The sequence below is a fragment of the Macrosteles quadrilineatus genome, unplaced genomic scaffold, assembly GCF_028750875.1.
Source record: "Macrosteles quadrilineatus isolate MER2022 unplaced genomic scaffold, UCM_ALF_1.0 Scaffold_5__1_contigs__length_97177068, whole genome shotgun sequence".
Classification (NCBI taxonomy): Eukaryota; Metazoa; Arthropoda; class Insecta; order Hemiptera; family Cicadellidae; genus Macrosteles; species Macrosteles quadrilineatus.
This window is the reverse complement of record NW_026542598.1, coordinates 3,399,685-3,424,770: the sequence shown is the minus strand read 5'-3', so window position 1 is coordinate 3,424,770 and position 25,086 is coordinate 3,399,685. Positions and strand designations below refer to the sequence as shown.

Here is a 25,086-nt window from a genome sequence, read left to right as displayed (position 1 = left end):
CCTCTTAAAATCTAGGGCATGCTTATCCATATGAATTTAGCCACTTAAGATTATTCATGGAAGTAATTGGGAAACCAAAAATAAATCTTGACGTTACTAGATTTGTGTTAGGTTTTGAACTTGCTTTTTTACTTGTCAAGTGCAGTCTTATATTCATCTGCTAAAATAATTTTTAATTTTTGTTATAATGTTGAGAAAGTAGTAGCTAACGGAATATTATTATGTACATGACATCCCAGAACAACAGTCTTTCAAAATGTTATGATCCACTGGCATAATAACTCTTGTAAAAACTCTCCATCTAAAGCAAAATGTGTTTAAAGGGGTGAAAGTATGTTTTTTTTGTTCAACTTTTTTATATAATTAGTTTGGGTAAATTGTCCTGGAACTGGGATCGGTAAAGCCTTGCAAAATGAAACTGATGTAAAGTTCTATGGGATGTTTTGGCGGGAGTGTGGTGGGTCAATGTTTGATAGTGGTTTGATTTTTCAGAGTAATCTTTAGGGTTAGTGTCTTGGTTTGATGTTTGAGGTTGCTGCGAATAGTAGTGTAACATTGATCATTACTACACTTCCTGGTTTAATCCTAGTAAAGAACTAAATTAACCGTTAAAATTAAAATTCTATAAATAATCGGTAAATAAATGATCAGATATTGAAAAAATTTTATTAGGCTAAATATCACTTTACAATCAATTAACCTACCTACCAAGACTATTTTTATAAATCACTAAATTAATTAGTAAACAGTGTTAAAAATAACTAAAATAATATTAACACAACCCCTTAACCCTCTTAACACAACATTTACTTCAACCAAATATTTCACTTACTTAAATCTTAAAAAATGTCATAATAAACTTAATTTAGAATTACCATACTAGAGTTAGACCTACCTAGAAAATATACACTACGGTATTAAATAATATTTTGATTCAAACTAAATAACTTTCTCTTCTTGTTTGGAACAAGAATTTTCGGTTTGTTTGTCTCGACTTTGTTTTCTCCAACTTTCTCACCTGAATTCTCTTTCTCCTCTCCTCTGCCAGCTGTTTGATTCTGTGTGTATAGTTCACTTGCTGACACAAATTCAGATTTGTAATTATCCGAACTAGTCAGAGGACGCACCATGTTCGTAGTTTGTCTCGGAAGAACATTTTTGTAATGCGTAACAAGCGAGGCCGCTTGATAAGTGGCTGTTTGTTCTTGGAACCTAATATTTGGTTGGTAGCCCTGCATTGGCCTCTGAGGTTGGTATTGGCTTGCGTAGCTATTCCCGTACGGATTAGACGGATTGTTTGATTGCACCTGGCCGAATGTTGTTCTATTCAGCTCCGCCATCTTCCATATTTCAAGTTCCGATTGATGTTTTCTTTCTTGTTCAGCCAATTTCTGTAACGAAAGTAAACTTAAATAATTTTGCATCCAATGGGAATGTTAATTTTCTAAGGCTATATGTTCATATTTCTGAGTTGGTTGTTGCGATTATAATTCCTCTGACATTTTAAACCAATTTTGATGACATTTGTTGCTAACCCATCGGCGCTGACTTACGAGCGTTACTCGTATGGTTGCTGCAGGCCCGGCGGCTGAATTACGAGTGCCGCTAGTGTCGCTGCTACGCAGCGCCACTAGTTTTTTTAATTATTATATTTTCCCCCTTTTTTAGTTTCTTCTTACTTTTATGATGTTTATAAATATCTTGCTTCTTGTTTTGCTTGGTCACTCATTTATTTTTGCGAATAACAAACAAGGTTTTGTGTTGCCATAAAAACCAGATATCACCCAAAATCAGCTGTGAAAACAAACATTTTTTTCTATGTTATTCCTTATAAGTAAACAACTTGTGATTTTTCTATGTAGGGAATCAATTGAACTTTATAATAGGCCTAGTAGTGGAATTCGGTGTCTAGATTAATAATGAAATTTTAAAATCAAGTTTAGTTTAAAAAAATTTCTTTTGAATTTTTTTTTTGTAATCTTTATAATTTAATTTTTTAAATTTTACTCTTTGATTATCCAATTACCACTTTTTTTTAGATACATTTACTGTAAACAAAATGGCGAAACAGTTATTAATTTATTACCTAAGGTTTTGTTTCTATAACAAACAATTAATGAAAGAGTCTACAAATTAGGTAAAATTAATTGCCAACAGAGGGTTTTGCAGGCAGCGCATTATTTCCTTCTCCAAAGGGTTCATTTCAAGCCATTTCCCATTGTATATAACAAAAATATATATGTTAAAAAACTTAACAAATTGATTATAATTCCTACCCTGATTTAATAATTGTATTTATATTGTGGCAACATTTTTTACCCACTTTTAGGAAACTGTCAATAAACTAACTTAGATGTCCAACTTATTCTGAAGCAGAGTCTTAAGCATTTAAACAGATATTTAAAATAATCCTATTATCCTTTATTCTTGTGGGAAACAAAACTGTCACAATTTTTCAAAGAACTTGAAAATTGTTTGTCCACTTAAAAATATTCTATTTAGTTTATGATATACAAATATGTCAAAAATACATGGTATAAATGACAAACTTGATTCATAGCTTATAAACTGTTTTTGGCAAAAATGTATGTAAACAAAGTAAAACTAGGGCAAATGCAGGATTGAATTCAAATGATCTTAAAGGCTTTACAGCACAAGCCAGTTGAGATCTGACCCACTTCACCAAAGTTTCCCACAATACCTTGTGAAAGACATCAATATTTGCATCACACCAGGCTTTTATCGATCGTACTTCTTCTTCCTTCTCTTCAAGTCTTTTTTCCAACTGAAATGTAACAAAATGTTAACACAACTTATTGTTGACATAGGCATGATATAAAAATTGTATGGTGAAGTTATCACGTTCGCTACCACAATAGTACTATTTTTCATTCGACGCACATATGCGACGGCCGGTTTCTACTCATAGGCTGGTCACATTAAAATAGACTGACGTTGTATATTTGCTTTGGTGTTCCGATGTTATTAAAAAGCTTATCTTCGTAACAGTCTATTTGAAGGCCCTGAATTCCCTGCAGTGGTCTACAGGGATGTCTGTCGCACATGTGGGTCACTTGGTCTTTGGATATGATGATTATTGACTTATGATAGCTGGGAAAACTGTTTTTTTTTACTTTGTTGCATCACTGGCAACAAACCAGTAACCAGTAGTCTGCGTCCTGTAAACCAAGTGACACTCGGTCTATGTATAAAATTAAAATGTATACTTCGGTCCATGGCAATCACTACAGTGTCCTATATATGCGAACATGTTAAAGTAAATGAGATTAATAAATCGAGGGTTTAGTACAAAAACATTTATCCAAGGAAAAAATATACATGCTTTTATGAGGTTTGATTTGAGGTGAATAAATGCAGCAATGGAAATTTGAAATTTTTATATAGTCAAGTGATGGAATCACAGAGAGACTGGTAAAAACAAAGTCATTTCATAATTACAAATACATACTAGATAACTTGGCTGACTGAACATACAAAACTTTTTTGGATATAAGATTCTTAACACAACTAAGGAAATTTTCCTGGAAAAAAAAGTTTTAAGTGTGGTGATACAAAATTCAATGTGCATTTATTGTGCTTTGTTTTGTTAGTTTATGTCCATGTAAGTGTTTGCAAGACTTATGACAACCTCTTACAAGTGAAACATTTTAAGGTTTTCTGCTTGAAAATGACACCATAGTTGTTAATACTTTTTATGAAATGGGGACCATACAAAGTAGGTATTTTAAGCCAAGTATGAATGAAGATGTTGAAACCAGGTCATAAGACGAATTAAGGATTACTTGAACAATGAGCAAATATCCTCTTGATGATAGTTAAAGTTATAAGCTAAAATATTAATAAGACTTATTTGGCACACTGGAAAAACTGAGTAAAACTATACCACCACTGTGGGCAATATTTACATTACCTTGGGGAAAGCATCAGCATAACCTTTCAGTTCCTCCACTTGTTCTTGCAATGATGAGTTAGTACTACTTGTTTCTTCAAGTTTCTTTTCTAGCTGAAATATGAAATTATTTTAGTTATAGGTTCTTCAATTTGATGTTGGAGATGACTGTGGGTCATATGACCTGAAACGAGCAATGCTCTGAATACTGCACTGTGAAAAAAAACTGAAGACAGACAAGGTACATATTAACCTTTTATGTACTGAAAATTGGTCTGGATGGAATAGAAACCAATTAGCATATGTTACAAGACTGGAATCTTTTAAGCCCTAAGCATGTAAAATATTCAATCTGAAGTAGAGACGGTCCCAACCAGATAAAGAGATCTGAAGTAAAATTCATTGGTTGCAAAATGTCACCGTGAAGGACTAATATTGTACATTATACTTGTTAACACTCTACTTGATGCTAATCAGTATAAAAATCTGAGAGAAGATTAACATAAGTTATCTTTTTTCATATTAAGACATAAAACATCCAAAAGAAACACAGTAAAAAATATATCTCAAACTAAGCTATCCATTAATTCATATTCCTCATTTTACCATAATCAATAATCAACATACCTCTGAATTTAATGTCTTGATCTCGGAAATGGTGGCCAATAGTTCACATTTTTCTTGCTTAGCTGTAGAATAAAAACAATGTTAAACAGTTTTAAAGTTGGTCATAGTGAAAACATTCCACATCCATAATACACAGCATGTTGTGTAAGTAGACAGCCAAACTACGGGAAGTGGTTCTATAGGTAAAAATAAAGGGAAATTAAAATTTTTCTCATACAGCCTTATTTGACGAGGTGTCTGCCAATTAGATTTTCCATATAAACATTTTTATCTTTGAATTTTCCAAACGATCTTTAATTATGCAGCTTGATATATTTTAAAATAGAATAAACTTAGCCTATATTAAAAATAATTTAGTTGGTTCAATATGAAATTTAAAAACAGCGACCATTTAATTATTGTAAGTAGCTTAACTTCCAAAAAAAAACGTGCCAATTTTTTGGAAAAGAATTCAGGAAAAATTTTAGTTTGCATTTCAAGTTTCCAATAAACCACACCAAGTAAAAAAAATTGAATGACAAAAAGCTGAAATCTCACAATTTTTAGTAGTGCAATTAGGAAAAATAAGGCTAAACCCTATTTCAACCTAAGTTGAAGCGGACTACCTGTCCAGGTCACCACAATGATAATAAACAATCACACCTACAACCATTATCTCTAAAGATACAATTCTGGTTTTATTATGGCAAGGCCACTACTTGTAAGCAAAGCAAAATATATGTAGTTGTCCAGGAAACTGATCTTAATCTAGAAGGAAGGTAGTCTTCCACGCCGAGTTGTGTTGTATCTTGGTGCTCAGGAGATGATTGTGTTGAACTGGTAGACATGCTGGCCAAGTTGTTGAATGAGTTAAAGCAAAATACCTCCAGGACAACCTACAACTAATTTACAGAAACATCGTTCGGTATTATTATCAGTTAAACATGTCATCTCTCAAAGACTGAAGTTCAACCAATTATGCTTAGTGTTGTTGGTAGCATCGACTATCGTATTTTAGTCTACTAGAGTAAATATCCCATTTACCGGTGTAGGCCTATGAACCAGTTGAAGCCAATTTTTTACAAAAAAGGAATGCAGTTGAGTAAGCCAGTCACAGATTGTGCTGGTGTTTAAAGTTATATTTTCTACCTTATTTTTGTCACTTACATAAATGACGTGACATATAAGATGCTACGGCTTACAATAGGTCATTCTATCTATTTGACTTTGTTCAAAAGTCCTCACATATGACAGAAATTAGAAAATTACACCAGCGCACTCTGTCGGTGGTTTACTTACACTACCTACTTTCATTTTTATAAAAAACTGGTGACTATTTTAACATGGGGATGGAATGTCGTTAAAATGTTGGTCTTTGAATATGAGCATCGTCTTTTACCTAGACCTAGACAAGATTATGCTTCTTAACATAAAAGACCTTTTGAGATTCAAAATGTGCAATGCGATTCTTGGTTTCCTCACCACCAAGCTCAACACATTCAATGCGGTTGTGTGATGGCCGGCCACGACAATACAATCCAGTACAATCCAATACAATGGGCTATGTGGATGAGTGCGCAAAAACTTTTAAATTTAGTTTGCTTGCATATACTGCGTCCCAGTTGTTGTAGACATAGTTTTACAGAACCCAACAGATGACAGCACTAAACAATACTGCTAGCCGGCCCTCAGTATTGTCAAGTGGAGGGGAAAAGCAGGGGTGAATTACCCGGATACACCATAAAATATACCGTAAAAAGCGGTCAAGCACAATTTTGATGATAGGTTCCTTCCATAATGCTACAGTACATTCATTATCGTTATTCTATTGCATGTCTCTATAGATACAAGCCTAAACCTCACACTACAATAAATTTGTAACCGTCCCTACCACCGATAAAATAGTCCGATCAGAAAACGAATTACACCAGATAACACTGTATAACACTGGCACCAGCGAGCACATAATAATAATAATAATAGAGAGGACTCGGCGTTAAACCAAATGCACTGAAAGTGTGGCCAAATCCGCCATCTTGGTCCGTCATACAGCCTGAATTCAAGACCCGCGAGCTCAGTTCGCATTAAAAACCCCGCGACAAATACACGATCATAAACAACATTAATAGTTGACAAAAAATTCTGAAATTTTGCACACTTGTAGATATGATACTGAGGAAAACGATGGTGTTAATATAAAATTATTAGTTATGATAGTAATTGAGTTATAAATATGTTTAATACTTATGTAGTTTAATTTTTCAGATTCAGACATGAAAAAGTTGTATTGCGAGGAAATTTTTTATTTTTTGGTCAGAGAAGTTTCGTCAGCGGGAAAGTTGTGGATAAATAACCAAATTTAACTATCCGATTCACCAAAAATTTTTATCATGTTCGGTTTTCTAAAAAATCAGGTACAAAAGGGATCCATTGCCGCTGCTCCGCGCCACGCCCGCTGCGCCGCCGGGCCGTCGTCTATACATTTAGCGTGCAGTGTTTTAATGTTTTATACTGTTGTACTGTAATATTGTATCTAACAAAAAACCACTAAAGGCGGGGACACACTTGTCATACACCCTTCCGATCCTACTACGATCCGATTTGCGGGATTCCAGAAGGATCGGTGCGGGATCGGAGGGGGTGAACACACATGTCATACACGCTTCCGAACCGGCGACCCATCTCCGATTTCCTCCACCGGGTAGATCAACACTCGCCAGTCTGATTCGTAAACGTAAACTACGTGCAGAAGGTGATAAATACTGTATGTTCAAAAACTTTTGTATTCAGGATTTAGCCATGGTTTGTCTAGATGAAGAGGAAGAAAGTTAGACATCTCTGGAGGGCAGTGGAAAACGGAGAATTTGGGTCCATTCTGCATGGAAGGAAAGCATAAGTGCCCATTTTATATATTATAGGTTTTTCTCTCTCGAGTTCGTTTAGCTCTCTTACCCATCCGATTTTCATGATTGAGGTCTCGAATTGAAGGTATGCACGCACAGATTTCAAATCAACCATCGGCATATATTTATCTCAAACCATTGTTCCAATAAAGGTGATTTTAAAGAAATAACCCGTCCTGCATCCGACAAACGAATAGACTGCAGTGTCGGTGCGTGATCGGAGTCAAAATCGGAGTAGGATCGGAGTATGACATGACGCGTGTCGGAGAGGTGTGAACAACCGCGTTCAATGTTATGTACCATTCCCCTCTCCGACAGTCGTACCGCAGTATGATCGGAGTCGGATCGGAAGGGTGTATGACAAGTGTGTCCCCGCCTTAAGTGGTAACACTTTCCCCACCAAGTCAGCAATCCAAAAAAGATAATAAATCAATACTTTTCCGCCAAGAAAAACAATGTAATGTATGTAAGTTTGGCAACTTGGTGGCAGACTTTTGATGGGTTTTTTTATTAAAGTTACGTTCGTGGATAATTTCACAAATCAACTTCTCTAATTAATTAGTCCAACTAAGTGTAATAATTTCGAGGTAATCAGTAAATATAAAACCATCACTATTATGATTTTATGAAATGCGGCACAAATAAGGTCAAATTTTGTAAAATAAGCTCTCACCTAGCAATGTACTAATGGGAGAGATACTTGCTCAATGAAACTACAGTAGTTTTATGGTATTTTTTTAAAGTGATCGAGCAAAAGTCTGCTGCCAAGCTCCCAAACTTACATACATTACATTGTTTTTCTTGGCGGAAAAGTATTGATTTATTATCTTTTTTGGATTGCTGACTTGGCAGGGAAAGTGTTACCACTTAGTGGTTTTTTGTTAGATTTTATTTATTTTTGTAGAAAATTAACAATAAAAATCCTCTTTTCTCTGATATATAGACCACGGCACAACTACATCTCATTTAATTTCAATAATATTGTTTGTGTAGAACTAAATTCTAAATTTTTGGTCTTATCTGCTTTAAACCGATTAAAAACTTGTTGACACACGTACCAAAATTACTATTTAACAAACCCCCTGGGCTTAAACTCAGTTTCAAATTTCATTAATGGTCATCTTGAACAACATAAAATGCGTTGGTGTTACATAAGTGTTCTGATAATTAAACCCATATATCTAAAGACTAGTGTAAATTGAGCCCTTAGAAGTAAAAATGTAATCAAACAGATTAGGTTTGTTAGAAATAGCATAAGGCAAAACAAATATTGAAAAACTCATCTATCCTAAATTTACATATCACTTTTTAATTGCTTGTTTAACATATGTAGAGTGATTTTCCCGATTGTTTTATTTTTTTTTAGTGTATCAAACATAAAACAAACCTTAGTACTAGTACTAAGTTTCAAGTTCCTAGGTTTCATATGTTTTGATAAGTAGTATTAAACTGTAAAAAATGACGAGCTGCTGTACCAGTGTACCATCTGTACACTGCATTTTTCAATGGAAAGTATCGGGGAATATCACTACTCTAAGTAATTTTATATAGTAAGTAGTTCAAATCATTCGGTATACCTGAAAAAATACTTTATAAAAGTTTTAAAATAATTTTTCAGCTGTTCCTATGGATTTCTCTAACATTTAAATTAATTGAGATTTAATCGCAGCTGGTCCTTCTTTTGTTTTGATTTTAATCCCATGTTATTTAAATGGGCCAAAAGCGTACTTTGAAGGCTTGCCAAGGGTTTATAGGTCAATGCACCGACTTCAGACCCTCAAAAGGCACATCTACACGTTAAGGGCTTTCAAACAACATAAAAAACTTTAAAATTGAGCCAGTGGTTTGGGCTGTAGGTCCGTCAACATTCAAGGAGAAGAAGGAGAACACGGAAAATTTGCGAATTTTTAAACTAGTTTTTCTTGGCTCAAACACAACTGTTTTTTAAATTATTTTTTTTATTTTGTTGAGAATGAGTGCCCCTATCCAGTAGACGAATAACTATTTTAATAGCTTTTGTTTCTTCGGAGCTATAGACTAGTAAAAAAGCCACTTTGTCACGTCATGTATATATATACACTGCAGCAGCTGTGTACCGCTGGGGGACTTGGCGGGGCGGAACGCTGCCGCGTTCCTTAATATATTAAAGAAATTTTCAAATATATTGTCTATGTAGAATTTTCAACCGTTTAGCACAACTTTTTAAGGACTAATTAGCTTTCAATATCATCCAAGATAAACTAAAGATAATTCTGTAAGTTATTAAGCTTCCCAAATATATTTGTAAAATTACACTCAATTTATCGTCGCAGAAAAATTACAGTTTTGATGTTGCCTGATTTTATTTTTGTGAAGACTTTCGTTACTTATTTTACAGTAATAGCGAACTCTAACATTGAAATATTTTTGAGCAATAATTTTAATTAGGTACTAAACAAAAATGATTTTTGTCCATATTCTTTCATATCCTGAGAAATATGTACTATTTGGAAACAAATTTACTCCTACACATTGTCCAAGTACTTTGTTCGTCAAGTCCTCAATTACATTGTTCTCTACACTAATATCATTAACTTTTATATCTACACTATTCTCATCAAGCATAGCAGACGACTAGCGCCCTGCACACGCCGGGACTACTGTCGGGGAAATAAATATGTGCTTGAGTTTGAGCCTAAATATATCTTGAGATTAATTATCCCATTTTGTTGAGACAAAAATTAAATATAAACTGGCTTAAATACATTTTACGTGGTAACAATTAAAAAAAAATTTCGTTTACCAGAAAAATTTTTATAGTTGAAAGATTCTAAAAAGTACCGGTTTTTAAGAAACTCTGCACTAACACTGAAGTTTAAAACTTACTTGGATACTTGGATACTTGGAGAATTCCCACTGGTATCGCCTCATCGACGTGGTCGTCAGGTTTTTTACTTTTCTTGCTTTTAATTAATATAAAATTGATTCATTTCCTCTTCAGGGATGCACATGGCCTAGACATATATTTCATCAACACTGTAGTAGGCCGCTTGACTTAAAAATGTTTTTAGCAGGTTTTTGAATTTGTTGATAGAAGGCTCTTGTGTGATGTACTGAGGCAATTTGTTGTAAATCTTTATACTATTGAAGTAAGGGCTCTTGCTTGCAAGGGTGGAATTTACTTGTGGTACATGAGGATTTGTTGCTCTTCTTGTATTGTAATTGTGGACCATGCTGTTAGTTACAAAAATATTAGGATTCTTCTTAACGAGCAATGCAGATTCCAATATAAAGAGAGACGGAAGTGTGAGTATGTTCAGTTCTTGGAACAGAGGTTTACAGTGTGTCCGTCTATGGACTCCACATATTCTTCTAATTGCACGTTTTTGAAGGATGAAGATACGTTTTGCCTCACTACAACTACCCCAAAATACCAAACCATATGAAACTATGCTATGAAAGCAGCCATAGTAAACCTTAAGGAGAATCTCGATGTCAACCAGCTTTTGTAGTCTAAACAGCAGGTAGGTGACAGATGACAGTCTGGGCGCTATTGCATCGACATGCGTTCCCCAATTTAGGTTCTCCGTAATGTGTAGACCCAAGTATTTGGTTTCACTACAGGTTTCAAGAGGTACCCCGTCCAAGGTCAATATCGGAGGTGGTTCAGGCTTCTTCCTGTTATAAAACTCCATTAATTTGGTTTTACCAGAATTTAGGACCAGATGATTTTTGCTACACCAAGTTGACATTTCAAGTAAGCCAGTTTGGGTGTTTTCAATTGTTATATTTCGATTTGGGCTTGGGACTAGGTGACAGGCGTCATCAGCAAAAAGCCATAAATTTCCAGAAGATATGGAGCCAGGCAAGTCATTCACGTATAACAGGAATAGGATGGGCCCAAGGTTTGATCCCTGGGGGACACCGATGTTCAGAGCTGGTGAAGGAGACGATTTATATGTCCGGAGGATGTTGTCAGGGCCTCTGTGCTTCAAGGATACAATCATGTGTCGATCTTTAAGATAGGATGAAATCCATCGCAGTGGGTTTCCAGAAATGCCAAGTATTCGCAGCTTATCCAGAAGGATCCCATGGTCAAGAAGATCAAAAGCCTTTGTCATGTCGTAAAAGAGACATAGTAAGCTGTCAGAAATGTCAAGGTGGTTATATACTTCCTTTAATAGGGCGAAAATGGCATCACAGGTAGACATGTTTTTTCTGAACCCAAATTGGTTTTTTGACAAGATGTTATTTGTTTCAATAAAACTTAGCAGTCTTTTAAGAAAAATAATCTCAAAGATTTTACCAAAACAGGGCTGGACAGAAATAGGCCGGTAGTTACTTGCGATAAGAGGATCATTCTTCTTAAATACAGGGACAACTTTTGAAGTTTTCAACGAATCAGGAAAGCAACCAGTTTCAAACGACTTGTTAATAGCGCAGGCCAATGCTTCAAAGATGTTTTCATTGCAAAGTTTGAGAAGGCTGCATGGGACTTCATCAATGCCAGAACTTTTTTTAGATCCTATTAATAAGACTACTTCACGAACCTCGGAGGCAGAAGTAAGAGACAGTACAAAGCGACTCGCTTCGAGATCAGTGGGTAACACAGGGGCTACATTATCTTTAGCCAATGTACATATTTCCTGGTGAAAAGATTTACAGAAATAGTCTACTATTGTCTGAGGATTTTTGACTTCCACGTCATCGATCATGAGAATCAGGTTTGATTGGTTCTGATACTTTTCATCGCATAGTGTACGGACCACTGCCCAAGATTCTTTGCTTGTGTTTTTGGAATTTAGTATTTTGTTACCAAAAAAGGCCTTTTTTGTTTTGTTGACAAGTGCAGAGTGGCGATGTTTAGCTGTGCGATAAGCATTTTTCCCATCTACAGAACAGTGAGGCGACCTAGTATTCCAGTACAGGTCCAAGAGTGCTTCATGTGACTGCGATACTTCATGACTGACCCAAGAAGAGCTATGTTCATTCTTTGACTTTGAAGTAGACACAGGGAAACTAACATTAAAAATATACATGAACGAGTCGTAGAAGTGGTCAAATAAATCATTAGAGGTAATATTTCTTAAATTAGGTTCTGGCATCCAAGCTTCATTGTTAGATAAAATTTGGAAGGCTTCAAAAGTCGAGGCTGTAAATTTCCTCTTCACTGTTTTATTTACATTTCCCTCTCCAAAACGTTCACACAACAAGTGCACTGATAGCAAATGGTGGTCTGAAAAGAAAACAGGTTTGGCACTGGGGGCACGAAACAGATGTGCAACACACGAGTCAACAATAAAATAGTCAAGCTGAGTTACACAGTCAGGTGTTACTCTTGTAGGTCCTTTAAATATAATGTTCAGGTTATTACATTCCAACAAATCCTGAAGCAGCTGACTTTCCCAGGATCTCTCAAGATTATTTATATTTAAGTCAGCACAAATAAGAAGTGGGATATTAAACTTATCTCTGAGGGTAGATATCAACAAGTCGAAACGATCAATAAAATCAATCACATCAGCGCTGTTGGTAGTCCCAGGCCGATATATTACCACAACAATAATTTGGAATTTGTCTAGCTGCATTAGTCCCAAACAGAACTCAAATACACCTTCAGAACAAATGTCTTCGTCAATAGATAATTTCATAGGCTTAAAATTAAGCCTAGAGTCAGTTTTAAGCAACAGAGCAACTCCACCCCCTACTCGGTTAGGTCTAGAATATTCAGAAATAGTATTGAATCCATTTACTTTAAAACAATTCAGCTTAGATTCATTAAGCCACGTTTCAGCAACACACAATACTTCAGGGTTCTCATTATGTAACAAAACTTCAAGGTCTTCTATCTTGTTAAAAATAGACCTAATATTTAAAAAATCAAACCTATAACTAATATCACAGTTTTTTTTCGCCCCAGGACAATGTGAGTTGGGGCTTACGTCCCGTTTTTTGGACCATCAGTCGTCTTTGAAGTAGGCCTAGGCCTATCATGTTGTTCAAGGTTAGGCCTAGTACTGGTCCTGTGACTATTATTAGTTCTAGGAGTCAAAAATTTACATATGAGGATTCCCTCAGGCCAGAGATTGCTATCCAACAGCTTGTCAATAGAGTCAGAAGGTACACCTACCTTAAAAGATGAGTAGCCCTGGTACTTAGTGGGAAGTTGTTCACACTGGATTTGCGAGTGTTCAATAGGGCACAAGTTCCTTATGTACTCGACTAGGCTTTCAGGTTTCACACATGGGTCAAATCTTGACAAAAACATCCAGGATTTCCTCTGTGCCACAACAAGAGATCCAGTTTGTTTGGCTTTGCCAATTATAGCTCGGTTTCGTTGCACTTTAGGTTGAGGACGTACTGAATTTGACTTATCTCTGTCACCGCGACTATTTACATTAATCCTTTTCTTCCTAGTCACTTGATTCCAATTGCCATCAGCACCAGGAGACATACATGAATGAGGAGATACTATAGCACTGGTAGTGATATTACTGATATTGGAAGTGTTTTTACCGCGTTTCAGCACCTCACTATAACATTCACTTCTAGAGGGGTTAGGAATATTAGCGTCAGCGTCATCGTCATCGCCACGGCCATCTTGATGAGGCGTGACGTCATCGTCAGTGCTGCCAGTCTTACAGCAATTAAAACTAAGTTCATCATCTCCATGCAGTGGAGAGTACGTCACAGATTTTTTTTCATTACTTCCAACTACTTGAGTCAAAGTAGAGTCAGAATCAGCATTATGTACTACGTCATTGATATAAACTTCCGGTGGGCTCACCACATTGCTTTTTAACCTACAAACGTCACTGGAAATATTATCTAGCTTTGCTTTAATCAAACAATTGTCAGTTACTATATCATTCACTAATTTAAATAGCTTTCCAACATTCTGAAGTAGGTTACAGTTGTCATCAAAGCTCAGAGCATAATCCTTAAGCCTAGCTAACCTGACTTCGCAGCCTGCACAAAACCATTTGACTGAGTCTCCCAGCTCTTTTATAGATTGGTATTTATCACTTTCAAACGAAACACAATCGGTATGGAACGATTTACAACAAAATCCGTCACACGTAACTCCAGGATTTCCTTTATTCACGGTTTTTTCACAGACGCCACAGGGATAACGAACTGTACGACCCGTCATCTTGACCGGAAACTTAATTGTAAACAAACCACTGAGCCAATCTTTCTGAAATTTGTATGGCTTATTGGTAGATTTATTGTTAACAGTTCCATGCATTTTAAAATTTTTACTCACGATAGTTTTTATGCTGATGTTTATTTTTAAAACGTATGCTAACATCGTTAATAAGACGCTAAAAATTTCGTTCAAAATATCATCGTGTTTGTCGTGACACAAGAAATAACACCAATATGACAGATTAATAATGCGAACAAAGGTGTTTTTAAACAGATATATATTTGTAAACAAAAATTTCTCCCGCAACTGGCAGGCCGATTGGCTCAGTGGTTTGTTTACAATTAAATTTTATACTTCAGTTTTAGTGCAGAGTTTCTTAAAACCCGGTACTTTTTAGGATCTTTCAACAATATAAATTTTTCTGGTAAACGGATTTTTTTTATTGCTACCACGTAAAATGTATTTAAACCAGCTTATATTTAATTTTTATTTCAACAAAATTGGATTATTCATCTCTGAGATATTTAGGCTCAAACTCAAGTGCACATATTTATTTCCCCGACAAGTAGGCTAGCGCCGCCATCTTTGTCCGTTTCGCCGGCTAGTAAAACTGCCACGCTCCTGCGCTCCGAGTAGCGGTTCTATTTTGTTATGTGTTCGCTGCACTGGCACAATTAGCGGCAAGCAAAACAACACCTCACCGCAGAGGCTAACCTTGCATTAGAACAATCCTATACTCTAATACGAGCAATGTTTGCTTGTATGTATGTATGTATGTATGTATGCTTGCTTGCTTGCTTCCACAAATATCTCGAAAACGGCTCCGACAATTTTTTCAAATGTTGTAAATAGTTTATTCCTGGCCTAAAAATGAGTTTACTGCAGTTAGAAGTGCCAACAAAAATCTAATTACATAGAAAAATGAAACTGAAAGTCACATTTTTTTAACATAAGTCTTATGGGTTGCTAAGTAACCATCTTGGCTGAATTAAATAACAAGGAAAAAGTAAACAAAAGACTTGTAAGTTGTCTGTCCACAGTAAACTAGATAATTAAAAATACAGTACAAATGGAAAAACATCAGTTATTACTATTGAGCAAAGATTATACAAAGATTACTCGATACATTGTAGTCAAGGGTAGCAGTGTGGAGTGTGGGATCTGTTTATGACCATTAGATTACGGTATCTGCGATCCTTAAATGCTATGGGAACTGGGAAGGGAAGGAAACAGGTCCGCGACGTAGGATGTGGTGAAGGAAGTAGTCAAGGTGAGCAGTCCGGAGTGTGGGAACTGTTTATGATGATTAGATTAAGGTATCTGCAATCCAAAAATGCTATGGGAAGGGAGGAAAACAGGTCCGCGACGCAGGAAGTGGTGATGGAAATAGTAAAGGCGAGCAGTCCGGAGTGTGGGAACTGTTTATGACGATTACATTAAGGTATCTGCAATCCTAAAATGCTGTGGGAAGGGAGGAAAACCGGTCCGAGATGTAGGATGTGGTGAAGGAAGTAGTCAAGGTGAGCAGTCCGGAGTGTGGGAACTGTTTATGATGATTAGATTAAGGTATCTGCAATCCAAAAATGCTATGGGAAGAGAGCAAAACAGGTCCGCGACGCAGGAAGTGGTGATGGAAATAGTAAAGGCGAGCAGTCTGGAGTGTGGGATCTGTTTATGACGATTAGATTAAGGTATAGGCCTACAATCCTAAAATGCCCATGGGAAGGGGAGGGGGAAACAGGTCCGCGTCGTTGGAAGTGATGAAGGAGGTAGTAAAGGCATGCAGTCCGGAGTGTGGGAACTGTTTATGACGATTAGATTAAGGTGTCTGCAATCTTAAAATGCCGTGGGAAGGGAGGGAAACAGGTCTGAGATGTAGGAAGTGGTGAAGGAAGTAGTCAAGGTGAGCAGTCCGGAGTGTGGAAACTGTTTATGATGATTATCTGCAATCCTTAAATGCTATTAGAAGGGATGGAAACAGGTCCACGACACAGGAAATGGTGAAAGAATTAGTAGAGGCTAGCAGTGCGGAGTGTGGGGAATGGATTCATGTATCTGCAATACTAAGACTGCTTTCAGAGTAAACTAATGACTTTCCCCGAGCTAAGCTCGGTCCCCAGGTATTAGTTTGTAAACGGCGCTTTGACGAGTATACTGCTCTTGCACAGTGAACGTGTTAACTAGGACATATGATGGGTCCATTATTTAATCTTAAACACCAACCAAATTTTTCTGTTGTGCCACCTGAGGCATGCAACTCCTATTATTAATAGTGAAAATTGATCCCTACCTTGGTTATCTAAATCTTCTTGAACCTTGGTGATCCGTGTCAAATACTCTTCTTTGATCTCCTGTATCCTTGCGTCTGCTCTCATTTGTTCTTCGATGCTACTCTAAAATAAATATTAACTATTATTAGGCTATAAAACTTAAAAGTAAGTTTTACCATAGATAAATCATACTCCCTTAGTAGATTTGTCATCCTTATGGAACAGCTGAAGCCAATTTTATTGTTTGTTATGTACGTCCAACTGTAGAGGTTATGTTTTGTTTACAATTTGTTTCTTGTTATTTCAGTCATTTAAAACCTCATTTAATCATATAAAACGATTTAATCATAAAGAATAACTGGTCCCTTAGTTATATAACCAAATAGTAAAGCACAAATCATTAAAATAACCCTAAAATAATATAAGCAAAATGTTGTCTACCCCAGCGACGTACATGAACTGGACATGAAAAACAAGCTTCAAAATTTACAATGGGATGAGGAGTCTACTTGTGTTGCTTAGTCTATGGTTTTACTAAGAATTACTACTAGATGTAATTGTATTTATAGATACAGGGTGATTGGTACTCAGTGTGATGATGCATATAAAAGGTTCCAAGTCTAAAAATTAGCTTCCCAAACAATTATTTTATGTTTTTCAAAAATAGCTATGTTTTTAAACTTTAATACAACAATTTCTCAATTATCTGTATATGGATTTGAGTAGATAATGTCATTTGACTACTCACTAAAAAACCCCCTCTACTCTGTTGGACACAGACCTGGGATTGTTTGTCACATTACCACATTACTTCAGGTCAGGTCAACGAACGTGTGACCTAAGCCCTCAGGGCTCGCGCCGTTTCTGGAATTCAATTTCTTTATGACCTAGACTGCATCTCGGTCAAGCTCTAGCTTCTTTGTGCAGAGAATATCCTGGACGAAATGTGACATACAGGTCCAACTGTCCTCACCCTCCGTCATCATCGGAATGACCGTGTCCACCAACAACTGCCCTACATGTTGTTCAGCCTCCAGGCGGGAACCTTCCCAACGCTGGCAGCGGAAGAAGGTGTGCTCCGCGTCGTCGGGAGTGCCTGGGCAGTAGATGCAATCGGGTGACACGGCTTTGCCCATCCTGAACAGGTACGACCTAAAATACCCGTGACCTGTCAGAAACTGGGTAAGGTAATAGTCCACCTCACCATACCGTCGGTCAACCCATGGTTGGACTTGCTGAATCAGTCTCCTGGTCCAGTGTCCCCGCGACTCCCGTTCCCAGCTCTCCTGCCAGAGCTGTTAGGTGCGGTTGCGCTCCTCCATTTTTGCATGGTCCTCTCCACGCCGCTGATAAATCGCTTTCCTCTCTGCCGCCAAAAGTTTGACGGGGATTACTCCAGCAACCACCAAGATGGCAGGTTCAGACACTGTTCGGTAGGCGGATGCTACCCTGAGTGCTGCCTGACGCTGCACTCTGGCAAGCCGCATCCTATACACCTCCTTATTGAGCGCGTCTGCCCACAACTCCGCACCATACAGGAGCACAGACTGAACTGTAGACATCAACAGCCTTCTGCGACTGGAACGAGGACCTCCGACATTGGCCATTAACCGGCTAAGAGAAGAGATCACCTTAGCGACCTTGTCCGCCGTTCGGAATATCTGGTCCCGCCAGCTAAGCTTAGAGTCCCACCATGACACCAAGATACTTGGCGGCACGAACGGACTGGACTTCGACGTCCCCCACCCTCAACGGCACAATGGTGTCAATCCGCTTTTTGGTCAGAATCACGATCTCAGTTTTGTTCAGCACGAGTGAGAGACCGTGATCTGCCATCCATGCGTTTATAGTTCGCATGACTCGGTTTAATTTTAGCTGGGCCAGCTCAACACTACGAGCAGCTATTAAAGCTGCAATGTCATCTGCGTACCCAACTAAAACGGTTTCTTCAGGCATTTCAGACCTAAGGAGGCTGTCGTAGGCAATGTTCCAGAGGTCCGGGCCGAGTATGGAACCTTGGGCAGCACCAGAAGTGACACTCATCGTCCGCAGGCCTTCTGTAGTATCATACATGAGGAGGCGGAACCGGAGGTAATCCTCTATAATGCGCATGAGGTATGCCGGGATGTGGAAGTTGTTCTCCAGAGCGTCCAGCATATCGCACCATCTTGCAGAATTAAATGCGTTTCGCACATCGAGTGTAACGAGCAGCACAACCCTACGAGAGTAGTGATTAAAATCCTCAGCTCTCATCACGGCTTGCTTCACATCCTCAATAGCGTCGACCGTTGATCGCCCCTTCCTGAAGCCGTATTGGCGAGGGCTCAGGTCCCCCGCAGCAACCACGGCTGAATTCAGTCAGGAACGGATCAACTTCTCTAGGACTTTCCCAGCCGTATCAAACATGCAAAGGGGTCTGTAAGAGGACGGCAATTCTGGGTCTCCTTTCCCCTTCCCTACCAGCACAAGCCTAGCTTTTTTCCAGCACAACGGAAATACCCTCTCTGCCAGGCAGGCGTTGTACATGCTCAGAAGAATCAGGGGATTGATCGAAAAAACCTTCTTAAGGGCCTCGCCAGATACCCCATCAGGTCCAGGAGCCTTGTTGTTTTTTTAGGGATAAAACGGCAGTCTCTAGCTCCTCATGAGTGAAGAGTGGGACATCGTCCATCATCTCAAACTCACGCAGTGGGCGCAGAATATGATCCGGAAAAAGGGATTTGACAACCCTCTCCATAGCGGCCCCCTCCATGACGGAAGGTGGAGAGCGAGTGGTGAGTTTCCCACGGGTCGGAATCGACATCATCCCTTAGTGTTTTCCAGCAATTGTGTTTGCTCCGGTTGATGGCCCGGCGGAGAGACTTCCTCGCCACCTTATAGCTCTCCAGCTTACGGCGTCTATCCATGGGTGCCCTGGCCCTGGTAGCGAGTCGTCTAGCTCTCAAAGCAGCTCGGCGCAAATCTGCGATCTCTGCAGTCCACCAGTATACAGGTCTCCTATCGCAACGGAGTCTCTTACGGGGCATTGACTCATCACAAGCCGAGGCAATCAGCCCCATTATCGATGTAACTATAGCCTCTGCATGAGCCATGCCAGGTGCGGCAGGCACCGCTGGCACTCCCCGCAGGATGGCCTCGGTGAATTTAGCCACGTCCAGTTTTTTGGTGTTCCACCGAACGGGCACTTCCCGAGATGCAGCAACTTGTCTCGGGAGGCGATCTAAGACATCGAAAATAATGTATTGATGGTCGCTGGCCGTATAATCCTCCAAGACTCTCCAGGCTGTGATCCTTGGCAGAAGAGACTCAGATGCGAGGGTTATGTCTGGGATCGTTCCCCTCATCCCGGGTGGCCGGAACGTTGGCGTGTTGCCCTCGTTGATTACAACGAGTCCGGCCCTGGCAGCAAAGTCCAGGATGTACTTCCCCCGGGAATTAGTGAGGGTCAGTCCCCACTCGACGGCCCTAGCATTGAAATCACCAGCCACGACTACATGCCCTGTGGTGTCGTGCACGCTCTCTTCCAAGCGGTCTATCTTCTCGCGGAAGTCATGGATAGCCTCGTTAGAGGTGAGGTAGACACTGGTTTAAATTTTTTTCAAACATCTTAACTTTTATCTTTGATTCTATTTACAATGGAGTTTTTACAACTTATCCCCCGTCATTTTCTATTATTCTTATTCAAAATTTAATGTAGAACACGAAAATGACATTATCTACTCAAATCCATTTACAGGCAACTGAGAAATAGCTGTATTAAGTTTAAAAACATAGTTATTTTTGAAAAACATAAAATAATTCTTTGGGAAGCTAATTTTTAGACTTGGAACCTTTTATGCATCATCACACTGCATTTACTTTGTACTTACACAAAAAAATTTTTGTCACACTGAGTACCAATCACCCTGTATATTTGACAAAAGTTTTTATGTAAAACAGAACTATGATCTGATGTACGCTGGGTGATAAAGAAGTTATTTGAGTTATTTATTTATGTACTAGATACTTTCTGCTCTGAGCCAATATATTTAAAATATTTAATGGATTAGGTAGGCCTATTGTAAACTGCAAAAAACTGGAATTAACTCAGATTTTTATGACCAATTTATTTGCTTTTTTCCTTTGAAGTGAATCAGATCAGGCAATATAGCCTAGTCCACACATGGAGACTGAGTCGGCCGACTGTCTGCCGACTGTGCGCGGACAGTCGGCAGACAATCTGTCAACATAGTTTCGGATACAAGTTTCCGATATGTTTTGTGTCCACGGTCCACACTAGCCAGCCAGTGTTTCCATGTTTGTTGGTATGGTGATCAAGGAGGACGTAGGCCTAATTAAATCCTGTGCGGGCTTCATTTTTCTGAACCATGGGCCTAATGAATCTAGGAAGAGAATGATCGACCCAACATTTTCTCGAGCAAGGTTCGTACTATGGTCACAATCTTTTATCAGACCTTCAGATTAGGTGGAGGATTTAGGAACTTCACAAGGTTGACTTCTAAAGATTTTGAAATTTTGCTGGGCTTTGTTGGTCTTAAGATTTCAAACTTGAATAGATGAACAATTCAATAAAATGTCATATAAAGATATAAATCATTGAAAACTAATTCCAAAACTTTCAAGAAACTCAATCCAGCTATTTTGTTACCGCCCAAATATCTTAATATTTCCACTTTGCAGTCTAACTTAATGGGCTGAATGTTAAACATCTTCAGCTTGTCCAGTCTCCTGTCTCCAGACACGTCCACACCTGCAGACTTGAGACAAAAGTTTTGTCTCTTGTCTCCGTGTTTCCCATTCGAACGGGAAACAGAAAACACTGTATTTTGTCTCCAGAAACACCGAAATTTGTCTGCCGATAGTCGGCCGACTTACTGGAGACAAAATAGCAACACTCCGGAGACAGTCGGCAGACAATGTTTCCACAGACAAATCGCCATGTGTGGACGAGGCTTATGGAGGGTTGGAGTTTGTACATTTGGAAACTGTATTGGCTAAAAGTTATAGGTCTAGTTGCAATATTAAGGTAGCTGAATTGAAATAAGGAGACGTAACAGCTTACTAGTTGACATTGTCGTGACTAGTATTTAAGTATTAGCATAAGTTACCGTACTTACATTTTGGAACATGGACAGGGTTAACTCAGTCTGTTTTAGTTTACATTTCAAGTTTTCATTTTCCTCTGTAAATAAATTAACATTAAGTTCTAAATTGAACGCATAACTTTAAAAATTAAATTAACTATAAATATTTCACCAAAGAAGATTGACTTTTAGGCTACATTTTATAGTTAATAATCTGTTTACAATGATATGACATTGGTGGTAGGCCCTAATTCAAAACCTCTGAAATCTTGCTAGCCTACAATGCTACAAGGAGTTCGTAAAGCCTCCCAAAGTACACCTATAAAGTTTTGGAAACATGAATTGTTTTCAGCTCTGTGGTATTAAACTGACAAAATTAAACTGGTACAGCGATTAAACAAAAAGTACCTTTTAGGTTATGTTTCCAAGAAAATCTGAATTCATTTCATGATTAATTATTAGGCTACCCGCTTAACGTAAAACCAAGCCAAATAACCATTGATGGGATAGTAAATAGGACCGACTTATTAACACGTTCACTGATGAAAATCTTTATACAGGCGCTCCTAAACTGCGACGAGGCCCGGATGGAGCCCCGGCACTCTAACTGAATCTGAGATCGCTATTGGCATTGAAATATCTCAGTAAGACGAATCACAAAAGAGCAGTGGTGAATGTTCTGCGTTACCCCGAAAGTGAACGTAGTTCACTGAAACACCCAAAGGTAGCAGCACTGCCTGGATCAATAACCAGAGTCTTTGTAATATGGCCCGAATAGAGAAAATTTCCGAAAACGGGACAAAATCATTGCCCGACGGGATTTTACGGGAATGTTTAGTACCAACCTACACCAAAATAAAGCTCGCATTCTATGCTACAGGCTGGCAACAATTACAACGTTCCCCGGCAACGACTGAGCTCACATTGAAGCAAAGATGTTGGCATTGGTGAAGGACATGATTTCCCGCCCCGCACCAGTGGCGCCGGGCGAGAATTCCCACCCCTCGTACTGAACATGTTAACTTAGCCAACCATAAAACATGACCTACTCAGCTCAAAGGTAGTTGCTTGGATAAATTTGCTTAACATAGTGTTTTAAAATAATGTACTTAAGATAGACCCTATTACAGGTTTATCAAATAAATACAGTAAGCCTTAATTGTTAGCTTGGGCCTACCTTTTACATCAATCAACTTTTGAATGATATCCTGCTGATGTAGAAGAAAACCCTGACATCTAGCCTTTTTTGATTCAGCACTTCTTTCTGCATCCTTAGCCATTCTTAATTCCTCTCGTAACAATCCAATATGTTCTGTTAGGTCATTGTTGGCGTTTTTTATTTCTTCACACTCCTGAAATAATGTCAAGTTAAGTAAACAGCGTAAATTTAGGCGAGATTAATTATTTTAAAACATTAAATTAATAAATAAAATGACCAAAGGTAGGCCTACTGCCATAGAAAAGCTGTGACTGAGGTAGACTAATTGTTTAAACAACACTTAGCTAATTAGCCCATCTGCTTTGGAAAGTTGAATCTAAAACTACCCTAACCTAGTAAGTAAGTTACATGTTTTCCTCTCATTTACCAGGTACAACCAAAGTGTCTTGTTCCATAACATAAGTTACCAGTTGTTGTCACTATAATATTAGCATCTGTTATTTAGTTAGCAATAAAAGTTTAAAATAACCTTTCACCTTAAAAAGGGTGTTAACTTCTTTTAGTATAGTTTCGGTGTTCATGGAACTTCTTGAAATATTTTAGATCTGAAGCTGGAGAAACTTTAAGTATGTATAACTATAACTAAACTGCTAACAAAGACGTATGTAGAGAGAGACAAAAACACCTTTTATAAAAAAACGCAAAATTTAACACAAACTCGAATTAGTTGAGTTTTCAGTAAGTAGGCCTAATTGTTTTCACTATTCATTCGATTCGATTTGTTTTGAAATTTGAGGTAACATAACAATGTAGTGTGTATTCATTGGTAGTACCAGCAGTTGAAGTCGAAGATAAGAAGAAGCTATAAGAAGACAAAGAAGGTGATTTAAAACATAATAAAGCAGCGAATTGCAAGCAATAGAACAGTAGATTTTATGCACTATCTATGATTTTTTTCTACTTTATAAAATGGTACAACCATTAAAGATGGCTACGGTATTACAATATTACCACATACTAACCAACACAAGTAAATCATCCCATTGTAAATTTTGAAGCTCATTTTTTGGTGTCGAGTTTATGTCCGGTGACACTGATCGCTAGTGTCGACTAAATTTTGTTTATATTATTTTAGAGTTAAGTTCAAGATTTGTGGTTTAGTGTTTGGTTATATAATAAGAAGACGAGTTATTGTTTATGACTAGATCGTATCTGGTTAAACGAGGTTTAAATGACTTAAATAATAAGAAACAAATTGTAAACAAAACATGACCTCTACAGTGCACCGGCTATAACAATAAAATTGGTTTTGCTGTTCCATAAGGATGGAAAAGCTACCAAGGGAGTATATGTTTGATCCGTGGTAACATTAAACATTTACATTTACGAATTGTTTCTTGTTTTTTTCATTAATTTAAAACCTCGTTTAACGATAGTCCTCGTAAACCGATCTAGTCATAAAAAATAACTCGTCCCCTAGTTATACAGTATAACCAACCAAACACAAAAGCACAAACCATGAAATTAACCCTAAAGATATTAAACAAAATTTCGTTGACACTAGTGATCAGTGTCGCCGGACATGAACTAGACACGAAAAACGAACTTTAAAATTTACAATGGGATGATAAGTCTACTTGTGTTAGTTAGTCTAGGGTACAATTCAGCAAGAATGTAGGAGTTAACAATTAAATTATAAAATTATTGTGTATCCCTTTCAATTTGTTAAAAAAATTACAGTGAGTCGGGTTTCGTTTGTAGACACCTAGTCAGCTGTTTATCGTATTGTTGTCTGTCTTTCTAGCTCTCTTTCAACCACCACGCTGGTTGATAGGTGAGCACACTTTCGTCTAAAAACGCCGTTCGGTTTCACGACTATCGTTCGTTACTGTATCGAATCACGACATCATTTATACTATCGATTCGATTGTAGTTGTCGTTTGTCACAGAGCTGCCAGAGTCAGGGGCTATTGTGATAGGAGAGTTCACCACTCGCAAAGCTTACCGTACTAGCTACGTCATGGC

The 25,086-nt window shown here is 37.9% G+C and overlaps 1 protein-coding gene across 1 annotated transcript; it reads right to left on the bottom strand.

Annotated features, from left to right (window-relative positions):
• Window positions 1–680: 680 nt before the first annotated feature.
• LOC128995301 (GRIP and coiled-coil domain-containing protein 2-like) lies at window positions 681–23,885 on the bottom strand. Its single transcript, XM_054420275.1, has 8 exons — window positions 23,598–23,885; window positions 23,080–23,254; window positions 21,936–22,000; window positions 16,839–16,941; window positions 4,538–4,599; window positions 3,932–4,024; window positions 2,702–2,785; window positions 681–1,391 (listed from the first exon to the last, which is right to left on the bottom strand). Exons 1-8 carry the CDS (start codon window positions 23,640–23,642, stop codon window positions 918–920), a joined length of 1,101 nt encoding a protein of 366 aa, XP_054276250.1. The 5' UTR covers window positions 23,643–23,885; the 3' UTR covers window positions 681–917.
• Window positions 23,886–25,086: the final 1,201 nt, after the last annotated feature.

Bases quoted from the DNA above. Each gene is read 5' to 3' on its own strand.
- LOC128995301 (XM_054420275.1), bottom strand. From the start codon at position 23,642: ATGAACACCGAAACTATACTAAAAGAAGTTAACACCCTTTTTAAG. The intron at 23,255-23,597 runs GTGAAAGGTTAT...ACATTATTTCAG, and splicing joins AAGTTAACACCCTTTTTAAG to GAGTGTGAAGAAATAAAAAA. The intron at 2,786-3,931 runs GTAATGTAAATA...GTTACATTTCAG, and splicing joins ATGCTGATGCTTTCCCCAAG to TTGGAAAAAAGACTTGAAGA.